We start from the raw sequence: 23,529 nt of genomic DNA on the forward strand, positions 1-23,529 counted from the left end.
GATAGTTTGTTATTCGCAATGCGCAGTGCTTCAGATTCTGGCGTGCTGCATCGGAGTGTGAAACTACACTCCCTGAACAAGTGTCTGAATCTAGCGTTGGGAGAATAGTAAATTCGATGTTCGAATAGTGATTTGGTCGTATAATTTCGAACGGAATAGTTCAATAGTATATGTAACATATTTTAAGGGGAAAAATAGGCCGCCATCCCGCCCTGCCAACGTGAATGTCCAGCGAAGCTGTATCGAACACCACACATGCTGATGGGGGGGGGGGGGGGGGGGGGGGGTTATTATTACTTTAGAGTAATCGTAGTGATAATCGCTTTGTAGTCGCTGTGGTAGACCGTGATTGGTACGCGACCATTTTCAGCAAGAAGAATGACTTCCTTTCGTCGAACATTGGATTCACGCTGCTTTTCTGGTGTCTTTAATTTCCGTGGTGTAACCATGGCAGTCTTAGAATGAACTGTATGAGTTGCTAGACGGGTCTCTCGTTTAAAATCTCTCTTTTAGACAGGTCTCCCCTTTTACACACGCGGGGAGAAGGAAGGGACGTTTGACGTCATTCGAAGCCATCGTGTGAAGTGCAAAGCAGCTGCAACCTAATCTTTACCAGGAACGCGTGAGATGGTGTTCCCATTGTTCACAGGCGCCTTATCATCAATCATGCGGTTTTGGTGCTTGGTTCGTGGTTTTCTTTGTTGAAACGAATACTGAGCTCTAAGCTGTATGCCTGATTGCAAAGAAAGATATGCCGTTTTCCTTCAATTGTTAACGTGCCTGCATAGCCGAGTGGTTAAGACACTTGCCTACGGATCGTGGGTACGCGGGTTCGAATCCCGTCACCTGGCGAGGAACTTTTTTCGCCAAGATACCTCTCTCATCTTTTTTTCCATCTCTTTCTTCCTTTGTCAGTCATGAGCATCTTTGTCATGACTAGACTAACTTGCACAATGTTTTTTATGAGTTGGAATTAGACATGTGCAAATGCCACTTTTTTGGTTTGGAGTGAAGTGGAAGCACATTTGAATAGCAGTAGGGTGCAAGTTATAATCGTTAAAATAGTTCACGTTTTAAAATTTACAATAGCGCATGTGATCCCGCGCACCGCGGTGTTAAACTTAAAAAATAATTAATCGAGTTGAACGCGATGCGTGAATTTAACCTTGAAATGTGGCTTCGCGGCCGTGCGAATTTTTTTTGGTGTGGTTGTTTCACGGCATAGCATTTCAATGCCGCAGTGAAACCATCTTTACAGGGTGTTACATGCCGATACACACACACACACACACACACACACACACACACACACACACACACACACACACACACACACACACACACACACACACACACACACACACACACACACACACACACACACACACACACACACACACACACACACACACACACACACACACTCACACACACACACACACACACACACACACACACACACACACACACACACACACACACACACACACCTCTATTCGTTCATTTCGAGTACTTCGGAATTTCTAACAATTTAAATTCGTGTGGAAGCGAATTCAAATCCTGTAATATTCGTTCGAACATTCGAAGTGCTCGAATATTCGCCCACGCCTATCTCAATGCTATTTATTGTGTTCATCCTGACGAAGGCTGGGCGCTGGTTATGGCTGGTCCACTTGCAGTCTATATACTTAAGTTGCTGCCGGTCTCTACTACTTGTACATCACCTCTATACCTGTACCCCAGACCGGCTTCAGCGAGGTCACATGCATACAACATTTTTTTCATTTTGACACTCCACTTGCTAACGCAGTCATACGTGTAAGAACAATGGGTGATACGACGTGAAGACTATCACATTTATTATCTCCCATCGAAAAGCACTTGACACCGCAGCTTCTTCATCGAAACGCTACGGCCTCAGGACACCGACGGTTGAGACGTTCAGTGCTTGTGTTCCGTATGCCCGTGGTGGTGGGGCTCGGGGGATGTTTCGTTCAGAGACACGCAGTGTCCCCTGCCGCCAGTTACGAAGCCTTCCTCTGGATTGGTGAGAACGCAGTGGTAGCCTTCCGCGCAAGGGTCTCTAAACAGGCTCGAACATTCTTCACCAGGACACTGAAAAAAATAGGAAAGAAATAAGAGGAAAGATTGTTACACAGCTGAAATGTACGAAGGAAGGGGAACTTAAGAGCTCGTTTTTCTATGTAAGGCACAAACTAAATGTAAAACAAGACACTGAAGCCAAGTAAAGTATGGGGACGTTATCTGTAGTATATACGATATAAATGGGAAAGAAAATTAAAGCGGACGAACAGATAACTTGCCGCCGGCAGGCACGGGACCTGCAACCTTCGGATAAAGTATGGGGCAGGTCACAACTTCGACGAGCTCAAACTTCACATACTTCAGTGAAACTTCCGCTCCCCGTGAGACAGAAAATGTACAGAGTTATATCTCATTAACAAGTTTAATACACTGCAGCCGATACAGTCACAATCCGGCGCCGGCGCCGGAACGTGAGTCATTAGGCCCGGTTCCAACTGCGTAGGCGCGCCCTCACGTCACGCTCGCAACCAGTCACAGCCGTTTCGCTTCCGCCGGGGACGGAAAGGGGAAATAAATAAATAAATAAATAAATAAATAAATAAATAAATAAATAAATAAATAAATAAATAAAAGGTGGTAGTTCAGGCACACACATGCCAAGCTTCGCTTGATCTTATTTTCCCAGTAGAGGAAGTGCTCCTGAATTTTTTCATTCATGTTTCTTTTTCGGCGTACGCACTGCGCTGCCCTAGCGCAACTCGCGCTCGCGCGTGCATGTGTTTGTGTGACGTCACCTGCGGTTAGACAGACTATTTAAGTCGCCGATAGTGGCCCGTGTGTCTATGCGTTGCGCTGACGTCATTTGAGGCTAGATAATGGATCGGTCTTACAGAAACCGTTAAGGGCAGCTAAAGAAATGCAATTCCAATTTAAAAAAAAAAGCATATTACGTGTTTTTTACGAAATGTTGAATTGAATCGCAGTTTATTTGTCCTGAATTCTTATAAGAGCAGAGGCTAAGAGGTATGCAGCCTGACAAGAAGCCTCTGCTTCTAATTACGGTTTGACACGTAGGCCGCTGAACGTCACAATACTGACACATACCATCCCGCTATGGCACATACACGTTTAGCACATACACTATTATCACAATATCATAATATATTGTCACGTTGTGGGGACGTTGACCAAGGCAGCGGTTGGTGTGTTCAAGACGAAACACTTCATTAGGGCAAACTTGTGCCCATGAAATGAAAATTTAAATTACAAGCAGTACGCGCTGTAAACCAATAGCTGCAAGCACTGTCGTCGGTCGTTGGATACAGGCTAACAGGCAAAGAACTTTATTATTATCCGGAGGCGGCGCTCGACCCCCCTTAGGGGGTGACAACTGTGGGCCCCTCCCACGACTGGACGGGGAGGTTAAACGGCCATGTCGCGGGCCCTCTGGATTTCCCTAAGCTGGTCTCCTTTGTCTTGGCTAGTGAGAAGATTGTTCCAGTCCGCTTCTGTAGAGGGAGACTCTCTGCTCTCGCGCAACGCAGGGCATTGTCACAGCATGTGTTGTAAGGTACACTTGGGGTGGCCACAGCGCGGGCACCCCGGGTCGATGCCATCCACGTATTTAGAACATTTTAGATAATCTGCAAGGACTTAATCTGCTCTGCGGATAGCCGCGTCGGCATTTATACATCTGAGATCGAATATTCGTGCCTTCACGAGTCTATCAGAAAATTCTAAAGTAGTCTGGAAGGTTCCCAGACATTCAGGCATGGTTTGCGCGAGGCAGTGCTTATACTTGTAACGGACCGGTTGCATAAAAATAGGAAAGAAACGCGCGTGGCAGTATGTTTTCTGGTATTACACAAAAACGCAACAAAAATTAGCATAGTCTTGTTACACAGCGTGAAATAAGACATAAATAAGCTTCATCACATAACGCAAATTGATAAATAAAATGTTAGAAATCAAACACAAGAAATGGCACAGAGACACGAAGGCCAGAAATGTTTCTGGGCTCAGTCACCTGCGTCTTGAAACTTCCTTCGTATACACGTACTGACCTTGTGGCAGAAGTCGCAGCATCCGCATGAGTCCTTGTAGGTTCCGCAGTTGCAGTTGACGACTTCGCACGTTGCCGGGTCACAGGTGAAAGTGGCACAGTTGGGAGGTGACGTTCCGGACACGCTGTAAAAAAAAAAAAAAAAAAAAAAAGCAGTCACGCCATTTCTTGCAAAGATTGTTTTTTTATTGAAAATTTATAACGAATAAAGAAAAATTTCATGGTCCTCGACATGTTCCTCATCAACACGTTGGACACCTTGTATAGCTGAGAAAGAAACACAATGAGTAGAGGGGCGTTCTATCCATAACGAACTTAAGCTGGAAATTTTTCCCTACGTGTGGCGTAGCCACATTTGATAAATGTGGCCTGGTGCAAGTTCATTCATTCCAATAACTATTTAAAGATCCTGCGAGTTTGTGGGCCGGGCAAAAGGTCCCTCCTAGGTGACAGCCAGGCGTCCTTGAGTCCTGGCAGCTTCCTCGGCCCGCTGGACAGCCCGAAGTTGATATTCAAAAGCAGAGCGGTGCAAACAGTCTCCCAGCGCGCGCGGAAACGATCGCTAGAGATATGCACCCCAGTATTGTTCGTTATCTCTCGACATTCCCGTAGTATTCGTTGCAGAGTGCTTCTAGAAGCAGAGTTCTTGCATTTATCTGTCTTGCATATACCTAGGTAAAAAGAGGTGTGAGATTACCGGGTTCGGATAAGCTCTTCGAAATTATGTTGGTGCTAATAGCTCCTTCCTGATTGCATAAAGACTCCTGTTGTGGAATAAAAGTCGGCGGAAGTACAAGCAATTCAAATCCAACTAGCCCAGTTGTCTGTGCTTGGGTGCTTGCGTGCCTCACCTGAGAACAGCGACAGCGATGAAAAGCGTGAACACCAAGGCCAGCTTCATCTTCACACTGCAAGCAGGTCAGGCAACACTGATTGAGTTTGCGGCGGGTTAATCTAGTGTGCCACCATTATAAAAAAGTTAGTTGATTGCGTCGACTTATAAATGTTTGAAAAAAAAAATGTTCTGGGGTATCACGTACTGAAATCACGATATTATTGCGAGACACATTGCAGTTCCGTGTAACTGTTAGAATAAACTATAGTCCATATTATGGCAATTAATACCAACCACAATGTAAATAATTATTGTACAAGCAGTCATTCTGTATTTCTTCATAAAACAAATTCAACGACCCACTCCAGATTAGAAGTATCAAAGGGAAGTGCCGTTGCTCAAACCCGACAAGAGTTCGAATAGCGTTTTCGTTTACGAATGGGCGAAAAATTGTGCAAAACCAAATCAACGTTAAGGCGATAATGATAATTGCTGGGGTTTTATGTCCCCAAAACACGATATGATTATGAGGGACGCCGTAGTGGAGGGCTTCGGAAATTTCGACCATTTGGTGCTCTTTAACGTATACCTAAACCTGAGCACACGGGCCTCTAGCATTTTCGCCTCCACTGAAAAGCGACCGCTGCGGTCGGGATTCGATCCCGCGACCTTCGAGTCAGCAGTCGAGCACCATAACCACCAGACCACCGCGGCGGGTAACGTTAAAGCGAAGTCATATCCAAACACGTTACACATTAAACGACAAGTGAAAGTGTGTTCATAAACGTGTACGACATCTCACCTTGATGGCCTCACTCGTGCAGTAAAAGTCCCGTTGTTCTTGCCTGAAACACTGAAATGCTTCTATGTGAATGGTCTTTTCCAGCTGCCTTTATATATAGGTGAAATGAAAGGAAGAAACAAAATCAGGTCACCGTCTACCACGATAGTGACATACTGACAAATGAAGGACGACTTCTCTGTTGCTCTGCTAAAGATAGGAACATGCCAGCCCGAGGGATTACGGATAGAAGCGGCCCATCTCACGTGTCTTGCATGCCCAGTCAAAATGCGCGTTGCTTTTACTGGAGCGACAACGTCTCTTGTGTCAGACTGCTCGTGTACAGAAAGAGAAACACGGACCGTTTCTCAACGATAACTTGTTGAAGGACGCTGGCGGAAAAACAGCAGTCTCCCGCGATGAGCGCGGCGAGGGATGTATAATTCTATAACATTTATATTTGGATAGGCTTTTAAAGAGATTGTCTAAAGTATGCACTAAGCAGTTAGGCCTCTCCTTCCGGGCTGAGTTAAGTTACGAAGAAACTTACGTTACTTAATCTTATCTGGCCCTCCTCGTTTAAACTACCGAGGATGTTCCAGAGGCGCCGTCTGTTAGAGCTGACCTTATATATGAGTGTGTACGCGTACGGTGATTGAAAACATCTTTGTTCAAGCTATATACAAACGAAAAAGAAATACACAAGGTCTCTCGCGATAACGATAACGAAGTAAGTTTTTCCTTAAAGGGGGGTGGGGGTGGGGGGTGCATGTCATAAGGTCAAGGCTAAATGAGACCAGCGCATCTCAACGTTTGGCGTGTGCACTGCTTATACGAGACGTGCTACTAGTCACTAAGGGCGGGGCGGGGTTTTTTCTACCACGCGTATATATATATATATATACTGTATGAAAAATAGACCGCCTATCATCTGACACGAAAACGCTTTGGGAAGCAGCAGACAGTTACGCGATGTGCGAAATTTTTACGAAGTCTAATAATATGTGGGCGAGCTAAGCACAAAAACAAAAAAAAAACAAACAAAAAACACAGTCCTCGTGTGGAGGGGCGTTGATGCTTCTAGTAGTGACGAGGAGAATGAATGCAAAGAATAAAAGGTATGCCGTAAAGAACATAAACATGCGGCTGTTTTATACGTATTTCATTGATTGCATGAACAGTTACGTTTCTTTTTGCTTTGTTGTTGTGTACTTGTTAGTAGTCATTTCAAACTTATCTCCATGGGGGTAGTACTTATCGCAGCTGTAGTGCATTAAATGACCGACAGAAAAGAAAATTCAGTGCTGATTTAGCGGTAATTTCGAAAGAAATTCGTCTAACATTAAGTTGCGGGTACCTCTATGTGCTCTAATTTATAGAAATCTCTTACGAACTTCTTCGAAACTTCCCTCTCGTTCGTGACGTCATCTCGCACTTCTGTGCGGCTTCCGGGTCATAGCTAACTACCGTTATAATGGTTCTGGGTCATCATTTGACTTTCAAGGGATCCTTTCTTCCCATTCCAAGTTCCGGTCAAACACACTTCACCCATGGGCGGATACAGATTGGGGCTCTTAATGAGGGTGGGAGGAGGCAGATGTTCTGACCCCTCCTCCCATCCCCTGAACTTTTGAATATGGGCCCTGGAGAATAAGATCTGTCGAGTTCTCCCATAAGCTGACTCCGAAGTTCGTATAATCTGACCCCTGTGCATCCTGTATCTGCCCCTTATTTGACTTCGATGACCATCGAGGTGGCTCATTGGTTACAGTGCTCGGCTGCTGTTACGAAATACGCGGGTTCACTACCGGCCGAGGCAGTAGCATTTCGATGTAGGCGAAGCGCTGGAGAGGCCCGTGTACTGTGCGATGTCGACGCACGTTAATGAATCGCAGTTGGTCGAAATTTTCCAAGACCCTTCACTACGGCGTATCTCACAGCCTGAGTCGCTTTGGTATGTTAAACCCAATAAGCCAACCAGCCGACTGACCGACTGACCAACCAACTTCACTTTTGCTTACTTCACTTTCGTTTCCCGTTTCCGGTCTTGGGTTCACCGCCGGTTCACACTTACAGTTGGAACCACCTCTAGTTAACTCATCAAAGGAGCCCTGCGAAACAAATTAAGCGTGTCGTTTCTGCCGCTTCTTATGCAACTGTGGAACGCACGAATGTCGTTGTACAAGTGACAACGCCGAAAACAAAGCTGTTATAATGTTATTTCAATGGAGAATCAACTTTGACTTCGGACGGCAGCGAGACATAACGGCTATTTTTATGATCGGAAGTGGCGCTCCATCACGTGGTAGAGACGACAATGGCCGGGCGTTTTGATTGGCTTGACACGACAAGTTGCATGCAATATTCATATGGTCCCAGCTGGGCCACGATAATGTGCGCTAAAAATTATAAAAGCACTTTTTATACTTCATCAGATAGAAAAAGATTTCTGTTTTTCAATATAAGGTTTTGAAAACAATTGCTAAACGACGCTAGGTGCGCTGCACAACGGCCACCACCAGAACAATGTACATGCTGCGGGGGAACTAAGGAAACGATGGAACATATACTGATTGAATGTGGCGATATTCACCCAGGTATACGTGTGGGCACGAGTCTACATGAAGCCTTGGGTTTTAGGGACAACAATGGAAAGCTGAACACGTCCGCGATAGAAATAAGTAAGAGACGGTTAGAGTATTGGTGGCAGAAAAGTAGAGATAAAGAACAAAAATAAATAATGGGGGAAAAATAAGGTCATTCTGCCTTAAGAGGCAGAGAGATGGACCGTGAATTTATATTTTTGGTATAATAACATAGATTTAATCAATGTAGATAAGGTATTAGGCCAACATGAAACAAGGAAGCTTTTTTTTTTTTTTTCTTCGAGCCTGGTGGCAGACATGTCACCGCCCCGTTTTAAAGGGGACGCTCATAGCATCCATCCATCCATCCATGCGGCGCGACTTCCGGTATGTCTCTATAAGAGGCGCGCCGTGATTGGAGTGTGCCTTTGACGTCAGTGGCAGAGTGAAATGCGAAAGGGAACGTCTTTTATTGTCGTACGCTGGGGTTTCGAAGTTTGAAGACCAGTAACTTCCGTTACCGTGCACGAATTTTGATAATTCTTTTTGCGTTCATCCGATTATTCAACACTACATTCACTCCAGTGCTGCACAAGGCAGACGAAAAAAAAAAACGTTGTAGGGCTCCTTTAAGGTTATAGTCGTCCCAATCGAGGACACATGATTGCAGACATACCCAGACATATATACTTAAACTGCTGCCAGTATACACTACTTACACATCCCCTTGTAGATGGCTTGCACTGACGCCCCTGAAACCACCATGTTGGAGACCCAACATGGCGGGGCGCGAAGCTTGATGTCACGTTAACGTTGTCAGTAAATGGCATGTTAGTTATTTCGTTATTCATGCACAGAGACAATTCATGCACAGAGACGTTATTACATTGAAGCGGGTTAATCACCCCGTGATTATGTGACCTTGATGTCATCACAGCCTCCATGTTTGAGCACCAGTACGACAAGAACCTGAGTGCATGACGTTATGCGCATACTAATGATACCTGTACGTAGGACCGGCTTTGCTATCACGCGCATGCAGGTTTTTCAATTTTGACACTTGACTTGCGAACGGAGTCACACGCGAGAACAATGACTGACACGACGTGAAGACAATTGTTGGTTGCCGTATGAACATTTATTATCGCGTCGAATCTTGCTTGACACTGTGACTTGTTCGTGGAAGCGCTATGGTCTGAGGGCACCGCAGGTTGAGGTGTTCAGTTATTGTGTTCCGAGTGTCCGTGGTGTTGGTGTTCGGTGGATGTTTCGTTCAGGGGCCTGCAGTGCCCTCTATCGCCGGTAACGAAGGCTTCGCTTGGATTGTCGGGAGAGCAGCGGTAGCCAACGGTGCAAGGGTCGCTGAAGAGGGTCGTACAATCCTCGCCAGGAGACTGGAAATATAATTAGGAAGAAAGGAAGGAGAGAGAAAACGGTGACGTCATGGCCAACCCTCCTCCACAGTGGGGTGAGCATCGCACATTTAGTCCGTATCAGCTCTTTCAATAAAAGCTTTTTAAGGCGAAAGCCTTAGATGCCTCATCAAACGCGAAAAGTGACCGCCGGCGTCGGCGGCGTCAACAGAGTGATGTAAATTAGCAGTGATATTACCGTAAGTTGTCTTCGTGTTACACACCGCAACATGCTACGAAGTATGCTTTACAGGAGAAAGCTTGGCATTTGAAACCAATTTTGAGGCGGAATTTGACAAATTTCTGTTAATTAATGCAATTAAATCCTGCAACGTCGTCGGCTGTTTCTTGGGATAACTGTTGCCGTCTTCACTTTTAATGGACCGGTGGCAAGTAGTGGGATTTTGCCAATTTTTGTGGCGCATACCCGTTTATGATGGACCGTGACGACGACATGACACGCCGACAAGCCGAGACCCTAAGGTGTTTCGCCCCTAAAATCATCATCTTGTGATGACGTCACAGGCCTCCAAAATTTGTGACGTAATACTGTTGAACGTGCTGTGTTTTCACCGCTTAGTTTGTGCTGAAGCACGAAGATCGCGTCGTTCGCTGTAGCGGCCGCGTTTCCTTACGACAGCGTTTTGCTGTGCTACGCCAGGTCGGATGCTAAAAAGTGAGCTGTTAGCCTCACTTCGTATAACATTTAATGAATGAAGTGTATTTTCAGGGCTCATTTCTTTGTTCGACACAAGCTTAATGAAAACCAGCAAAACCGGCAGGGACCGAACATGCAACCTCCAGCAGATATTGAACCCAAGGAAGGTATATGGGACGTTAATTGTACCGTATGAAGTGTGCAGGAACTGCGACATAGATGAGAAGAACGTAAAGTGGGCGAAAAGACAACTCTCCGCCGGCAGGGACCGAACCTGCAACCTCCGAAGGTTGTCTTATGGACCTGACAAAACGCCAGGTCCCTAAACCCCCAACAGACGCTCGCGCTCGCGTGCTCCTCTGCTAGCAGATGCGCGCGCTCCTTGCGTTTTCGTCTCGGGCGCCGAGGAAGGGCATTCGGAGAGGTGGATGGACGAGGCGATGAACGCGTTCGCTGTAGACTACTAAATTTCGACCTCTCGTTGGTTTAGGGGCCCTTTAACAATTGAAGGCAAATGGCATATCTTTCTTTGCAATCAGGCATAAAGCTTAGAGCTCAGTATTCGTTTCAATAAAGAAAACCACAAAACAAGCATCAAAACCGCATGATGGATGATAAGCCGCCTGTGAACAATGGGAACACCCTCCTACGCGTTCCCGGTAGGTTGCAGATGATCTGCACTTCACACGAGTGCTCTGAATGACGTCAAAGGGACCTTTCGTCTACCCGCATGTGTTTCACGCTTTCATATATAAAAGGGTGACCCGTCTAGCAACTCATTCAGTTCACTGTAAGACTGCCACGGGTAGACCACGGAAATTAAATACACCCGAAGAGCAGCGTGAATACAACGCTCGGCGAAAGGGACAAATTCGTCTTGCTGAAAATGATCGCGGAACCAATTACGGTCTACCACAGCGACCACATAGTGATTATCACTACGATTACTCTGAAGTGATAATAAAACAACCCCCCCCCCCCTTCCATTCAGCCTGTGTGGTCTTTGATACAGTTTCGCTGGGCATTCACGTTCGCAGGGCCGGATGGTGGCCAATTTTTCTTTGCTCTAAATGAATGCGACCAAAAACAAATTACGCATGCATTTTGACATGACATGACAAGAACTTTATTGGAGTGCTGAGGAACTGATGTTTAGGGGAGCCGGAGGCCTACCCCCTCCCCTCAGATGACATCCGTGGCGGAGCCACGGATGTGACGGCCTCTGGACGGCCTAGAGTTCCCCTAATAGTTATGAGGGAAAAATCTAGACGCCTAAAACACCGTAAGAACAACAAAGAAGCACAGGGAAAGAGCGTTCTTCTTGCGGTGTTTTAGGCGTCTAGATTTTCCCTCATTATGATGAATCAACTAGTTCAGCAACAAGTACTTCTAAGTTCCCTTAATAGGATTGACCCCGACCATTCGAAGTCGGGCCCCAGATGTGGCCATGACTCATGTTCTTTGGATCACATGATCTGGCTGGGCCCAGCCCTTAATGCCTCTCCACTCATCGCGAAGGAGCGATGGGAGGAATCCGTCAAGAGCAGCAGTCTTCACACTCAACTCCAGGCCTTCCACAGGGCTCACGACATCGCGAGCCTACGATTTACCTAATGCAAAAATTGAACATTACTGATTGCGGAATAGATGTTTAATTACATGCAAATTACAATTATTGACGGATACTCGCACAGAAGTTGAAATGAATAAGAATAAATGGGCAGGGCATGTAGCGAGAAGGCAAGATAACGGCTGGTCATTAAGGGTAACTGACCGGATTCCAAGAGAAGGAAAATGCGTGAGGGGAAGGCAGAAAATTAGGTGGGTAGATGAGATTAAGAAGTTTGTAGGTATAACGTGGACCGGGCAAGCACGGGACCGGGTTGATTGGCGGAACATGGGGTAGGCCTTTGCCCTGCAGTGGGCCTAGTCAGGATGTTGGCGATGATGATGATGACTGTCACAAAATAATGTATTAATTCCGGTTGTTTCTTTGATAGCAACGTCGAGTGCCTTGTAACTGCGTTGTGTGAATCTGATGCATTTGCAGACAGTCCATCATAATTCATGCCAGAAGGGGTTAAATTAGGAACACGCCTGGATGTATGACCACCGATAAGGACAATCTCAACTCCTAGCGCACCATGGTCTGTTTGTTGTTTACTAGACGTGTCACTTGTCTTCAGAGGCAGGTTTCTATTTATTTATTTCTTTTTGCCTGCGACATACAACTCCAGCAGTTCTCAGCGATAACCGAAAGGGCGAAGCAACGAACGCGATAGCTACAAATCAGTATGCTATGTGAAGTAAGCCTAACAGCGAATCCTTTTAGCATGAAACCTGGCGTACCCTACAAAAGTGTGGCGTAAGGAAACGCGGCCGCTGAAGCGACCGAAACGCTCTCCGTGCTGTCCATCGCTTCAGTGCAAACTGAGCGGTCACAACACAGCACTCACAAAGGTATGATCTGCCTGCTCATCCCTGTCAAGATACGCGGCGCGCGACCGCACCCGGAAGTTCAATGTACTGCGTTGAAGCGGAACGTTGGGCAAGTTGGTACAGATTGATGACTAGAGACTGGTTGAAAAGAAAACAGGACAGGTGCTAAATCGCAACTAAGCTTAATCACATACGGTCGGAAAATATATACAGTGGCACAAAAATAACGCACACAAGCATAGAAATGTGAACACTAGCTTAGTTGTTGATGCAACGTAGATTGCACGAAGAAGCACAGTGTGTATCAGCCAGCCTTCGATTGCGCTACCTGAGAGGGAATTAGCATATCTTGATGACACATTTGGATGATGGGATCAAAATAACCGCAGGCAGTGTGTATGGCATTCTTCTCTTCTTTTCTTCTGTTTTTTTTTTGTGCCACTGTATATATTACCGATCGTGAGTGATTATAGTTGCGAGTCTTCGCATCTCTTTTCTTTTCAACCAGTTCCTTGTCATTTGCGCTGTTTACGTGGGACATTAAAGTGACGCGATGAATCTTCTTAGATCGATAAATTACACTGTGAAAGCTCTAGCGTTGTTAATTTCAGCACTATTGGTTTATTAATAGATGAGAAAATCGATGTCAAAAGTTTCACTTTTGAATTTCCCGCCGAATTCTCCGACGGTGACGTCATGGATTTCGAAGCGGTTTTTTTTTTTTTTCGTACTTTGGCCACTTTGGCTCAACGTAATTTCCTGAAACTTGGTGTGTCAAATTTCCGGCTCTCACAGAAGCTAAACTTCTTTTTTGCCGTTTGGGAACTACGTAGGCCCCAGCAGACGCCGTCAAAATCTGTGACGTCAGGCGACTGGTGCGGGAACTTCAAGGTGGCGTAGCCACCAGTATTTTCTTTTTGCGTGTTTTCTCGCTCACCTTCTCTCGGCAAGAGTGGTGTGTCTGGTATTGTGAAAGAGTAATTTCTAATAAGAGAAAAATTGTTTTTCTCTTCAGTGTCCCTTTAACATCATGCATGGACGTTCATAGTACGCAGCCACTCAGCACGCCCCCCCCCCCTTCCCCCTTTCGCTCGTCGAAAGACGGCCGGTGCGGTGCGTTCCTACCTCGTTTGAGTCACGATCGTTGGCTGCCCCCGCACTCTTTCACTCGCACATAAAACACACGACGCACGACGCGCAGTTTGATATTATCGCCCTTCGACGTTATACACAACATCACGGCGATGCCGATGGCAAAGATGCACTTGGAGTCTCCGTATAACTGCTATCACAATAAAATATAGCGTTAGTTTAGGCTAATATATGGAAGTTTGCGAGTATAGAGGCGTGAGCCTATATTATGGACCAGAACGCTTACCATGGGAAACGAAAGTGCGTTTTGAAGTAGCAAATTATGGAAAGTGATAAATTTTTGAGGAGTATAATAATATGTGGGTGAATTATGCACAGAAGTTACTTAGTCGCTCAGTCCTCGTGTTGAGGTGCGCTACTGCTGCTAATGGTGCTGATGAAAATCGATGCAAAGAAGAAAATAGATGCAATAAATAGCATCAATACACGGCTGTTTAAATGTTTTTGATGTGATTACATAGGCAGTTACGCTTCGTTTATGCTGCATTGTCCTATACTTTTTAGTAGTAATATTAAACTTCTCGCCGTGTTTCTAATCCTTAACGCAGGTATCTTGCATTAAATCAGGGACTGAAACGAGAATTCAGCGGCGATTTAGTGGTAAATAAAACAAAATTCGTTTAGCATTGTCGGGGCCACTTCTCTAGGTTCGTGTCCGTTCTACCTTGCGGACATGGCGTACAATGCTCCACGCTTCCCTCTCCCTCGTGACGTCATCTCCACACTTTCGTGGCGGCCAGGTCATACTTAACTACCCGCGGTTTAGCCGGAAATTTTATTTTGGAGGAGTGTCCACCGGTCAACTAAAAATGAAGAAGGGAAGACATGGACGGCAAACGCCACTTAAGATGGCGCACCAAACGCCAAGCGCATGCGGTAAGCCAGACAAGACGACGCATGTGGCGGCAAAAAGACGCATGCTGCTCGAATGGAAAACTTCAAAGGAGCATGCGTTAAATTCAGAAGGGACTTTTCGGACAGACATTTCGGATTCAGTTGCAGTGTGTGATCGGCTATGAATCTAAATTTTGTGCCACCTCTGTGTCGTGTGCCAAACAGTTTCTTTGCTCATCCAGCTTCGCGTAGTGGAATGGCTCACCATTATTTACAATTTGACGTTCCACTTGCAGAGAAAGTAATACGTAAACACTCAACCCAGTTCCACGAAGTGAAATCGGAGAAAACTGCGGAGCTGTGATCGTTCCTTCGGTGCTTTTCTGTGCTTTGCTGTGATTTTCTGCGTTTTGCTTCTGTGTTTTGGTGTCGTACGTGTGTTTTGCTGTGATTCGTGGTGTTGTTTCAGTTTAACTGTGGTTCTAGCGCTGTGGTTAGTTTCCTTTGCCGTTTCCTTTGCGCTTTCTTCGCTCGAACCTCGGGGTTGGCGGCTTCCCTCCGCTGCCGCTTGGCTTTTGCTTCCTGCCATAGAAGCTCGGGGTTTGCTGCTCGACGTCGGCGCTGCTGCTCGAGCCGTGAGGAGTACATTTCCCTCCCCCCAGGGGCGCTGGTCATGTGACCAGCGTGGCACATCCAGTGAACGCAACTACTCTGATGCCCTTCTGTCCCCTCCTCTCCTGGTCACGTGACCTTGCTCTGCGCCTGCGTGACGCGCCGGACGGCAAATGGTTCACCTATAACTGCCAGCACAGCTTCGCTGCTAAAACACTGGCAATGACCGACGCGACGTGAAATTCAATTGTTGGCAACTGTGTGAACATTTATTATCCCATGGAAGAAGAGTGGTTGACAAAGCGACTTGTTCGTGACTGCACTACGGTCTCAGGGCAGTGCAGGTTGAGTTGTTCAGTTCTTGTGTTCCGCGTGCTCGTGGTGGTGGTGTTCGGTAGATGTCTCGTTCACGGATCTGCAGTGTCCCTTGCCGCCAGTGTTGAAGTGCTCATTCGGATTGTCGAGGACGCAGTGGTGGCCCTCTGTGCAGGGGTCGTTGAACAGCTTCGTACACTCATCGCCAGGACACTGAAAAAATACGTAGGAAGAAAGGAAGGAGGGGAAATGATGTGCAAAGGCGCAACTAAAACATCACATACAATAGGACAGAGGACGATGCGCTGCTTGCAACACACATGTTTTTATTCAGGAAAAGAAAACATATATTCATAATGCAGTTAATCCCGATAAACCAAACGAGTCGACCTAAAAAGATAAAACCTCACTGAGCGCTCAGCACAATCATTTCACGTGTCGTCCGAGGAAGGCCATCCCATCTTCCTGCATATATTATGCGAAACATGACTTATGCAGCTAGACCCCTCAAGGCCTCGACTCTATGCATAGCCCTTGTGCCTGTACATTACCATTGTACATTAGCGTAGGATACCTGTACATCACCGCCATGATGTGACCCAAAATGGTCACATCGTGGCCAAATCTCCGCAGTAGGTGGGAGCCACGCACATTTCATAGGGACCCTTATGCAATCGCCCGACACGACTCGGAGGCGAAAGATATCCGGTGCAGCTACTTTACCGTACTCTCATATCAATGCCGAACGTTCTCTAATTAACTTTAACAAATTCACTTTCACTAATTAACTCACTTTGCTCAGACTATGCTTTCACTCGTATTTGTATGGCTTTCGTACCGTTAGACGTCACGTGATCTGGTTTCTTTCTTCAATTCTCTCAAGTCGGCTTATCGTTCGAGGCCGCGTTCGCATAAGACATAAGGCTTTTCACCGTAATGAATGAACGAATGAATACCTTGAAGCAGAAGTCGCAGCATCCGCAGGAGCCCTTGTAGCTTCCGCACGTGCATTGAAACACTTCGCAAGTTGCTGGGTCACATGTCACGCCTTCACAGTTAGGAGGTGAAGTTCCGGACGCGCTGTAGAACGCAAGGTCACGTGTGTATTTTTAGTAACTTTTTAATTACGAGTCGAACAAAACAATAGCTAAAGCATGTTTCTTTGCACGTTCCGCATCAATGCATCCGACACGTTGACTAACTGTACACAAGGCACTATAATCGGTTACAATCTATGAATAAATACTAACTCCGCCCTCAGAACCGCAGCGTGCTTGCCAACCGTCTATGCAAGAGACAACCTTGATGAAAACCAGCAGTTAATGAAGTCAAGGAAGGGATATGGAATGGTAATTGTATTGCTTTATGTGCATTGCAGCAATTACGATATAAATGTTAAGAAACTAAACTGGACGAAGAGACAACTTGCCACTGGCAGGAACCGAACCTGCAACCTTCGGATAAACCGCCCGATGCTCTCTCGTCCACTTGATGGGGTATTTATGTGCATGCAAACCTGGAAGCGTTAATCAGCACCGCGCGCTTCTTTCCCTTCTTTCACCTATGTGAGAGAGCCGAGCAAGCTGGTTTTCTTTGAAACGCTAAGTATTTTATGTGTTGATGTAAACAGAAGGCAAATCCAAAAGTAAAGGTTCATCGTTCTTGCATAAAATACATTTTTTGGCCAAGCATTGATGTCACAATCTATGACAAATATTTCCAGGACGTTCAAGTTTTCGACATAAAACCAACGACATTAACATGCGTCTGTATGGAAACACCGAGTATCAGGAACACGCGAAAAGTGCTTGACGTCACGGAAATGAGCTAATGTGATTGGATAGAATGTTTATGCAGATTCTCTCGGGGTGGGATAGTGATGGCAGTGGGTGGAGCTTGTATTTATTCTCACGTTGTAATCGATTATAGTTGCTTTTTTTGTTGAAACATGGTGTTTTAGAACGCGGAAGCCTCCTTCCTGTATGAGAATTGTTCCGCCAACATACCGTTAAGTATTTATAGATTTTTCTGGCTTACATAGTTTCGAAATGTTCCCACATTCGGCAACACACCGTCCTTCAGGGGCGTAGCCAGAAATTTTTTTCGGGGGGGGGGGGGGGGGGGTTCAACCATACTTTATATATGTTCGTGCGTGTGTATGTATGGGTGCGTGCCTATATACGCAAGCAAAATTGAAAAATTTCGGGGGGGGGGGGGTTTGAACCCCCCCAATCCCCCCCTTGGCTACGCCCCTGCCGTCCTTCGTCGATTTCTGGGGCAGTCTGGGTATCGACCTATACATAACTAGCGTTGACATGAAGCTTAAAATGACAGAGCTAAGCTAGTTGGTACGTATTCATGTTAAAAAGACTGGGCGTACTCCTAGCTCAAAACAAACAAATAGCAATTAAAGAAGCCAAAGAAGCAGGGTGGTTCAGATAAGTAGGAGAACACGGGAAAGGGCTCATAGTACTAGAAATGAAGCTTTGAATGAAGAGCTGAGCTAGTTGATAGCTATTCATGTTAAAAAGACTGTGTTGTTTTGACTTCTCTCATGTTTCCGTGTTTGCGCGCCCTCTTTTCAGTGTTGGAAGTTGGGCGAGTCCATGGGGGATCATCTTGCAACGAAGTGCGCAGCAGGACAGGAGGACAGAGGGGCACGCTCGCCCGCCTCTTCCTTTTTTTGTGCGCTGTCCTGCTGCGCAGTTCGATAGAAGATGGCCTGAACATGGCGGGAAGTTCCACCGATGATTTCTTACGTTCTGCTGCAAATTTGGGACATAGCGAAATGACCTGCTGGATGTTCTCGTAATGTCCAGGTTCCTTGCTGTATCAATGTCGCACGAGAGGGCAACATTAAAATTTTTTTTTCACGGTGGTCCGTAATTTCAAACGCCACGTTGCTGAGACATGGTCACGGGCGATGAGGCCTGCTTACGCGATGACGTCATGTTCGCGGACATTTGTTTTCCCTTGAGTGCTGTCGTTGCGAGTCCCTTCAAGAGTTAGTTCCTAGGCGAGTTGGTGCCTAAGTTTTTTAAACATGTAAACGCGTTCCTCTTGCGTTTTCCGCTCCGAATAAACTGGCACAGTTGTGCCAGCGATTCTCTCGTGCTAAGCAGCGAGGGTGGCAAAAGAGGCACGTGAAACCTTTCATGCGTTGTGCCGAAGGTGTCGTTTACGAAATTCCCCTGAGCTTTGGAAAGTCTTGCAGTGAACAAACGGGACGGTTCACTGACGGATCATAACAATTGCGCGACAAGGCATGACAACGGGACGGCTCATGGGGAAGCATGACAAAGTGATGGTGCGCATCTTCCGGCGAATCTTAGGTCATGCTCACGTGTGCCGCGTTTCGCGTAAATTAAGATTATTGGCAAGGGCATATACCGAACGAGGAGCTAGGGAACTATTAGAAGCGTTCCACATTAGAAAGAATGGGTCAGCCTGTGTCAGTGACACATAAACTGTACTATATAGACCTGAGTTACCCTTTTTTAATGGACAGCTCACGTGATGACATGTTTGAAGTCACTCTTTCACGCCACTGCGCATGCTTGCAAGTTTACTTTGTTTTCCAGCTTTTGCCATCAATAAACAGTAGGTATTTGGCGCTTCTATGTCCCTTCTCTCCTTCTTTTCTACGTGTTTCAAGCATTGCGTCAGGAATAACGTGTTTAGCTCTCTTCAAGACTGCTTTTTTTTTTTCAAACTGTGATTTATCTATCTTAGTTACGTTCACATCTGCACTACGCGTCTCACCTGATGACAGCGACGGCGACGAAGAGCGCCAAAACCAAGACCACCTTCATCTTCACGCTGCAAAGAAAAGACAGGCAGCGTTGTATGGATCTGCGATTTGTGCTTATTGGTTAAGCAAAAATGAAGTTACGTTAGTGTGAAATTGCCCCGGAGAGCGGAGTGATGGCGTCGGATGATAAACCAAACGTGTGGTCTAAAGTATGCAAATGCGTTATTAAAAGTGAAACAGCGATCTAAACTGTCGGTTGTTATAGAAAGGATTGTATGACATACTGGAATACAAAATACAAAGTTCTTATTTCTAACTAACGCAATATCCTTCTAAATCTGACAAAAAAAAAAAAAAAGACGGATTTAGATTCTTATAGTCATTTTTTTTCCGGGCAACTGAGTTGCACTGAGAGTGTGAAACATATCTGTTTTGTCGGAAGAATTCAATGTTATTATGTTTTCATGGTGCAAAGCTAAATGACTAGACTTCAGATCTAACGTGCACAATGAACCACGTGCAGAAATACCCAAATAATAAGCCGCAGTCGTGTGCAGCAACCTTATTGTGACATAACCGGTACTTTAAGTCACGAAAGTGGGTATGCATGGTTTTTCCCAAAAGTTCCCGGAATTTTTTTTTGCTAGCCGGCAACGCCGCTTGGCGGGGTGGGCGGAGAAGTTCCGGTTTCGCTTGCCTGCGGGCAGTTGTTGTTGGCAGCTCATGCTTTGCGCGGAGGCATCTACTGCACGCTCGTCGAGAGAAAAAATGGACCACTTTTTTGGAGCAGCGTTATGCAATCAGTTTTGTGCGAAACTGGGTAAACACGGGGCGGAGACGCTCGTAATGCTTCACAAAGCCTATGGTGACGTACTACGCAGCGAAACAGAGCCAAACTTTCATGTGCCGCAAGAGGTTCCGCGAAGGTCGGGAGTCTGTCAACGGCGACGACCGCTCCGGACGCCCGTCGAAACAACAAATGAACGACTCGGTGCCAAATATGCGCCAAGTTTCCGACAAGGACCGGCGATTAAGTGTTCGGATGATCGCAGAGGAGTGTGGAATACCTAAAACAATCGTGGTTCATCGTGTTCTTAAGGAGGATATTGAAATGAGGAAAGTCCGCGCGAAAAGCGTGCCAGGAGTCCCGACGAATGAGATGAAGGAGGAGCCACACAGCGCTCATTGTCTCCGTGTTGCTGGCAAAAATGGGTGTGGCAACGCTGCGCCAGCCGCCGTACAGCCTCGATCTGGCACCACTGGACTTCTTTTTGTTCCGAAGGATCAAAAGAACCTTGAAAGGAACTCGGCATGGGACGCTGGAGACGGTAAAAGCATTTCCGACGACCTCACTGAAGGAGGTTCTCGTTGAGGGATTCCAGGGCGCCTTCAATGATTGGATGAAGCGTTGGCGACGGTTCATCAAAGGAGGGGGAGGGTAATGTGAAAAGTTCTGAAGAGATTGTAAACTAATGCTGAATAAATAATTTATGAAAAGATTCCGGGAACTTTTCGGACGGACCATGTATATGACCCCGCGCATTATTGAACGAAACTGCTGTCATTAGTATTTTTTGTTTACATTTGTATCAAAAATAGGACAATAATCACGAGGAAACCATACGTTAAGCGTTGACCAAAGTCTGCAACTGCTAGGAAATATTCACAACACCTTACCTTGCTAATCGCCTTCGTGAAGTAAAAAATCTGCTTGTTCTCGCTCGCTACGTCGAAATGCCTCAGCGTAGACTGTCTTTTTGGAGCTGCTTTTATATACGGGCGAAGTGAAAAAAAGAAAAAGAAATGGGGTCACCGTATCTGACGACAGTGACCTACCGACGCATGAAGGACGACTTCTCTATAGCTCAGCTAAAATTATAAGAACGCGCCCGCAGTATGCATGACTGATATGGGAAAGGCGCATCTCACATACCTTGTGTGCCCAGTCAAAGAGCGTGTTATTTATACTGCATGCAACTTGAGTCTCCCGTGTCAGTTTCTTCGCGCGCAAAAAAAAGGAAACAAAAAGAAAGAAACTGGCAGTTTCTCAATGATAACTTGTTGAAGGACGCAGACGTTGGAAAAACAGCACTCTTTTGCGATATGCTCGGCGAGTGCGTAATTTTAAACGTTTATTTTGAGCACGTTTCTAAAGAGATTCTCTAAATCACGCGTTACGCATGTTGGGCCTCTCCTTCGGGGTTACGCGATGAGGTAGTGATTACTTGCGCGACGAAAAAGGCAATGTTGAGTTAGGTTACTAACAAACGTGCATTAATTAACCTTATCAGCCCTTCCTCCGTCTTTTAGAGCTATAGTTATGTATGAGCGCATGCAGCGGATGGTGATTAAAAACTTCCTAATTAAAACCATATACAAACGGAAAAGAAATACATATGGTCTCTCGCGATAACGAAATCGAAGGACGGCTTTTCTCAAAGAAGTGCGCGTGTGTGTGGGGGGGGGGGGGGGGGGGGAGGTTAGGTCATGAATCAAGGTTAAATTAGAAACGCGCCCGAATGTATTATAACAGATAAGAAAGGCACATCTCAACGCCTAGCATAGCATGGTCTGTGTGTTGTTTACTAGATGTGTTACTCGTTTCCAGGAGCCGGTATTCTCAAAGAAGCGAAGCTTCTATGAACTACAGGTTTCCGCACGTTGAGTACAGTACAGTACAGGTTCCTGTTCGGTTTCTGTAACAACAACAACAACAAAAATTTGGGGGATGCTTAAGCTTCGCCTTTAAGAGTTGAACGCGATAGCGATATTCTGTTCCTAGTGCGCAGTTCCAACACTACGAGTGTTTAACAGAATGCGCGCACTAAGGTGTGTGCCTTATGTAATGGGTAGCATGCTTTAAACCAGGAGCTATTATGCGCGAGAAACTTCTTCGAAGTTGCGATGCACCCACTACGTGGTCTTAGGGGAATACGCGCAGTAATGTGTGTGCCTTTTGTAATGGGTGGCTGTCTTTATACCACCAAGTCGTTATGATACTGACGTGGTGTGACGCCCGATGGCAATGTACGCTTGTACCACGCAGTATTACTCCGATATTGTAGCGGGGTTGCAGCTATGACTATGGTGAGGTGTGCGAAGAAGAGGCAGACGACGTGTCGGTGTGCTGGAAGTAATCAGCGAAAAAGATGCCTCGTCGCTCCCCTTCAAAAGTTAGGATTACAAATCAATGTTCCGCAAATTTTATCATTTGGTGGCATTACATTAGGTTATAGCCACAGGGAGGTCCACTCTGCAGTGTTTGCTTACGTACAGGAAACCAAAAGATTACCATGCTTCAGTACTAATTCCAACCGGTGTTACATCCGTCAAACTTCACACCTGATAGACTGACTGTGTGCTCTGCAGAATTTTCAAGTATTAGCTCTGTTTTTTTTATCTATTTCAGTAAAAAATTACAACGTTTATCTTTAGCCTCAAGTATTTACCTCAAAATCCTGCCGCCCGTTTCTTGGCCCATCCCCCTTTGTGGGTAAGCGCCACTAGGAAGAGGTCGTCATCATCATCATCATTAACAACCGCCATCTTGACTGCTGGACCATCCTACACTGTAAATAAGTTATAAATATATTCGCAACATTTTGGTGGTGGTGCTGGGTACTACGCAAGACGGAACTCCGCAGCGGACGTATCCTGGACAGCCGCAATATGTCAACAGAAAGCAACTCTACTGCTGCCGCTTCGACCGCGCCTCCGGTACAGCCGGTACAGCCGGTCGTATTGACTCAACCCCGCGATCCCGGTAACTTCTGCGGCACCGACCACGTTGACGTCGATGACTGGGTCGCGAAGTATGAGCGGTTTGCAGCGGTCTACCGGTGGGACCCTACAATGATGCTTGCCAACGTTGACTTCTATCTCTGCGGAACAGCAGGTACGTGGTTTCAGGCTCATGAAGCTGACATAACCAGTTGGGATGCCTGTAAACAGAAGCTTCGTGACCTATTTGGTAGAGCCGTCGGACGCCAGCGGGCCGCTTCTAAAGAATTCTCCTATCGGGCACAATCTTCGACCGAATCGTATGTC

At 46.1% G+C, this 23,529-nt stretch overlaps 3 protein-coding genes across 3 annotated transcripts in view; 1 reads left to right on the top strand and 2 right to left on the bottom strand.

Moving 5' to 3' along the window:
- Nucleotides 1-23,529, top strand: part of LOC125759165 (lysosomal alpha-mannosidase-like) — a 122,411-nt gene that overhangs the window by 15,975 nt on the left and 82,907 nt on the right. The gene's annotated exons all lie outside the window — the stretch shown is intronic.
- On the bottom strand, nt 1,843-5,861 carry LOC119400389 (8.6 kDa transglutaminase substrate). Its single transcript, XM_037667410.2, has 4 exons — nt 5,746-5,861; nt 4,960-5,016; nt 4,110-4,233; nt 1,843-2,115 (listed from the first exon to the last, which is right to left on the bottom strand). Exons 2-4 carry the CDS (start codon nt 5,007-5,009, stop codon nt 1,942-1,944), a joined length of 348 nt encoding a protein of 115 aa, XP_037523338.1. The 5' UTR covers nt 5,010-5,016; nt 5,746-5,861; the 3' UTR covers nt 1,843-1,941.
- LOC119400388 (single insulin-like growth factor-binding domain protein-2) lies at nt 15,661-21,358 on the bottom strand. Its single transcript, XM_037667409.2, has 4 exons — nt 21,160-21,358; nt 19,494-19,550; nt 16,688-16,811; nt 15,661-15,944 (listed from the first exon to the last, which is right to left on the bottom strand). Exons 2-4 carry the CDS (start codon nt 19,541-19,543, stop codon nt 15,771-15,773), a joined length of 348 nt encoding a protein of 115 aa, XP_037523337.1. The 5' UTR covers nt 19,544-19,550; nt 21,160-21,358; the 3' UTR covers nt 15,661-15,770.

The sequence above is a fragment of the Rhipicephalus sanguineus genome, chromosome 7, assembly GCF_013339695.2.
Source record: "Rhipicephalus sanguineus isolate Rsan-2018 chromosome 7, BIME_Rsan_1.4, whole genome shotgun sequence".
In the NCBI taxonomy this organism is placed as follows: domain Eukaryota; kingdom Metazoa; phylum Arthropoda; class Arachnida; order Ixodida; family Ixodidae; genus Rhipicephalus; species Rhipicephalus sanguineus.

Bases quoted from the DNA above. Each gene is read 5' to 3' on its own strand.
- LOC119400389 (XM_037667410.2), bottom strand. From the start codon at position 5,009: ATGAAGCTGGCCTTGGTGTTCACGCTTTTCATCGCTGTCGCTGTTCTC. The intron at 4,234-4,959 runs GTGAGGCACGCA...TTTTTTTTACAG, and splicing joins ATCGCTGTCGCTGTTCTCAG to CGTGTCCGGAACGTCACCTC. The intron at 2,116-4,109 runs GTCAGTACGTGT...TATTTTTTTCAG, and splicing joins GCTGCGACTTCTGCCACAAG to TGTCCTGGTGAAGAATGTTC.
- LOC119400388 (XM_037667409.2), bottom strand. From the start codon at position 19,543: ATGAAGGTGGTCTTGGTTTTGGCGCTCTTCGTCGCCGTCGCTGTCATC. The intron at 16,812-19,493 runs GTGAGACGCGTA...TGCGTTCTACAG, and splicing joins GTCGCCGTCGCTGTCATCAG to CGCGTCCGGAACTTCACCTC. The intron at 15,945-16,687 runs GTATTCATTCGT...GTATTTTTTCAG, and splicing joins GCTGCGACTTCTGCTTCAAG to TGTCCTGGCGATGAGTGTAC.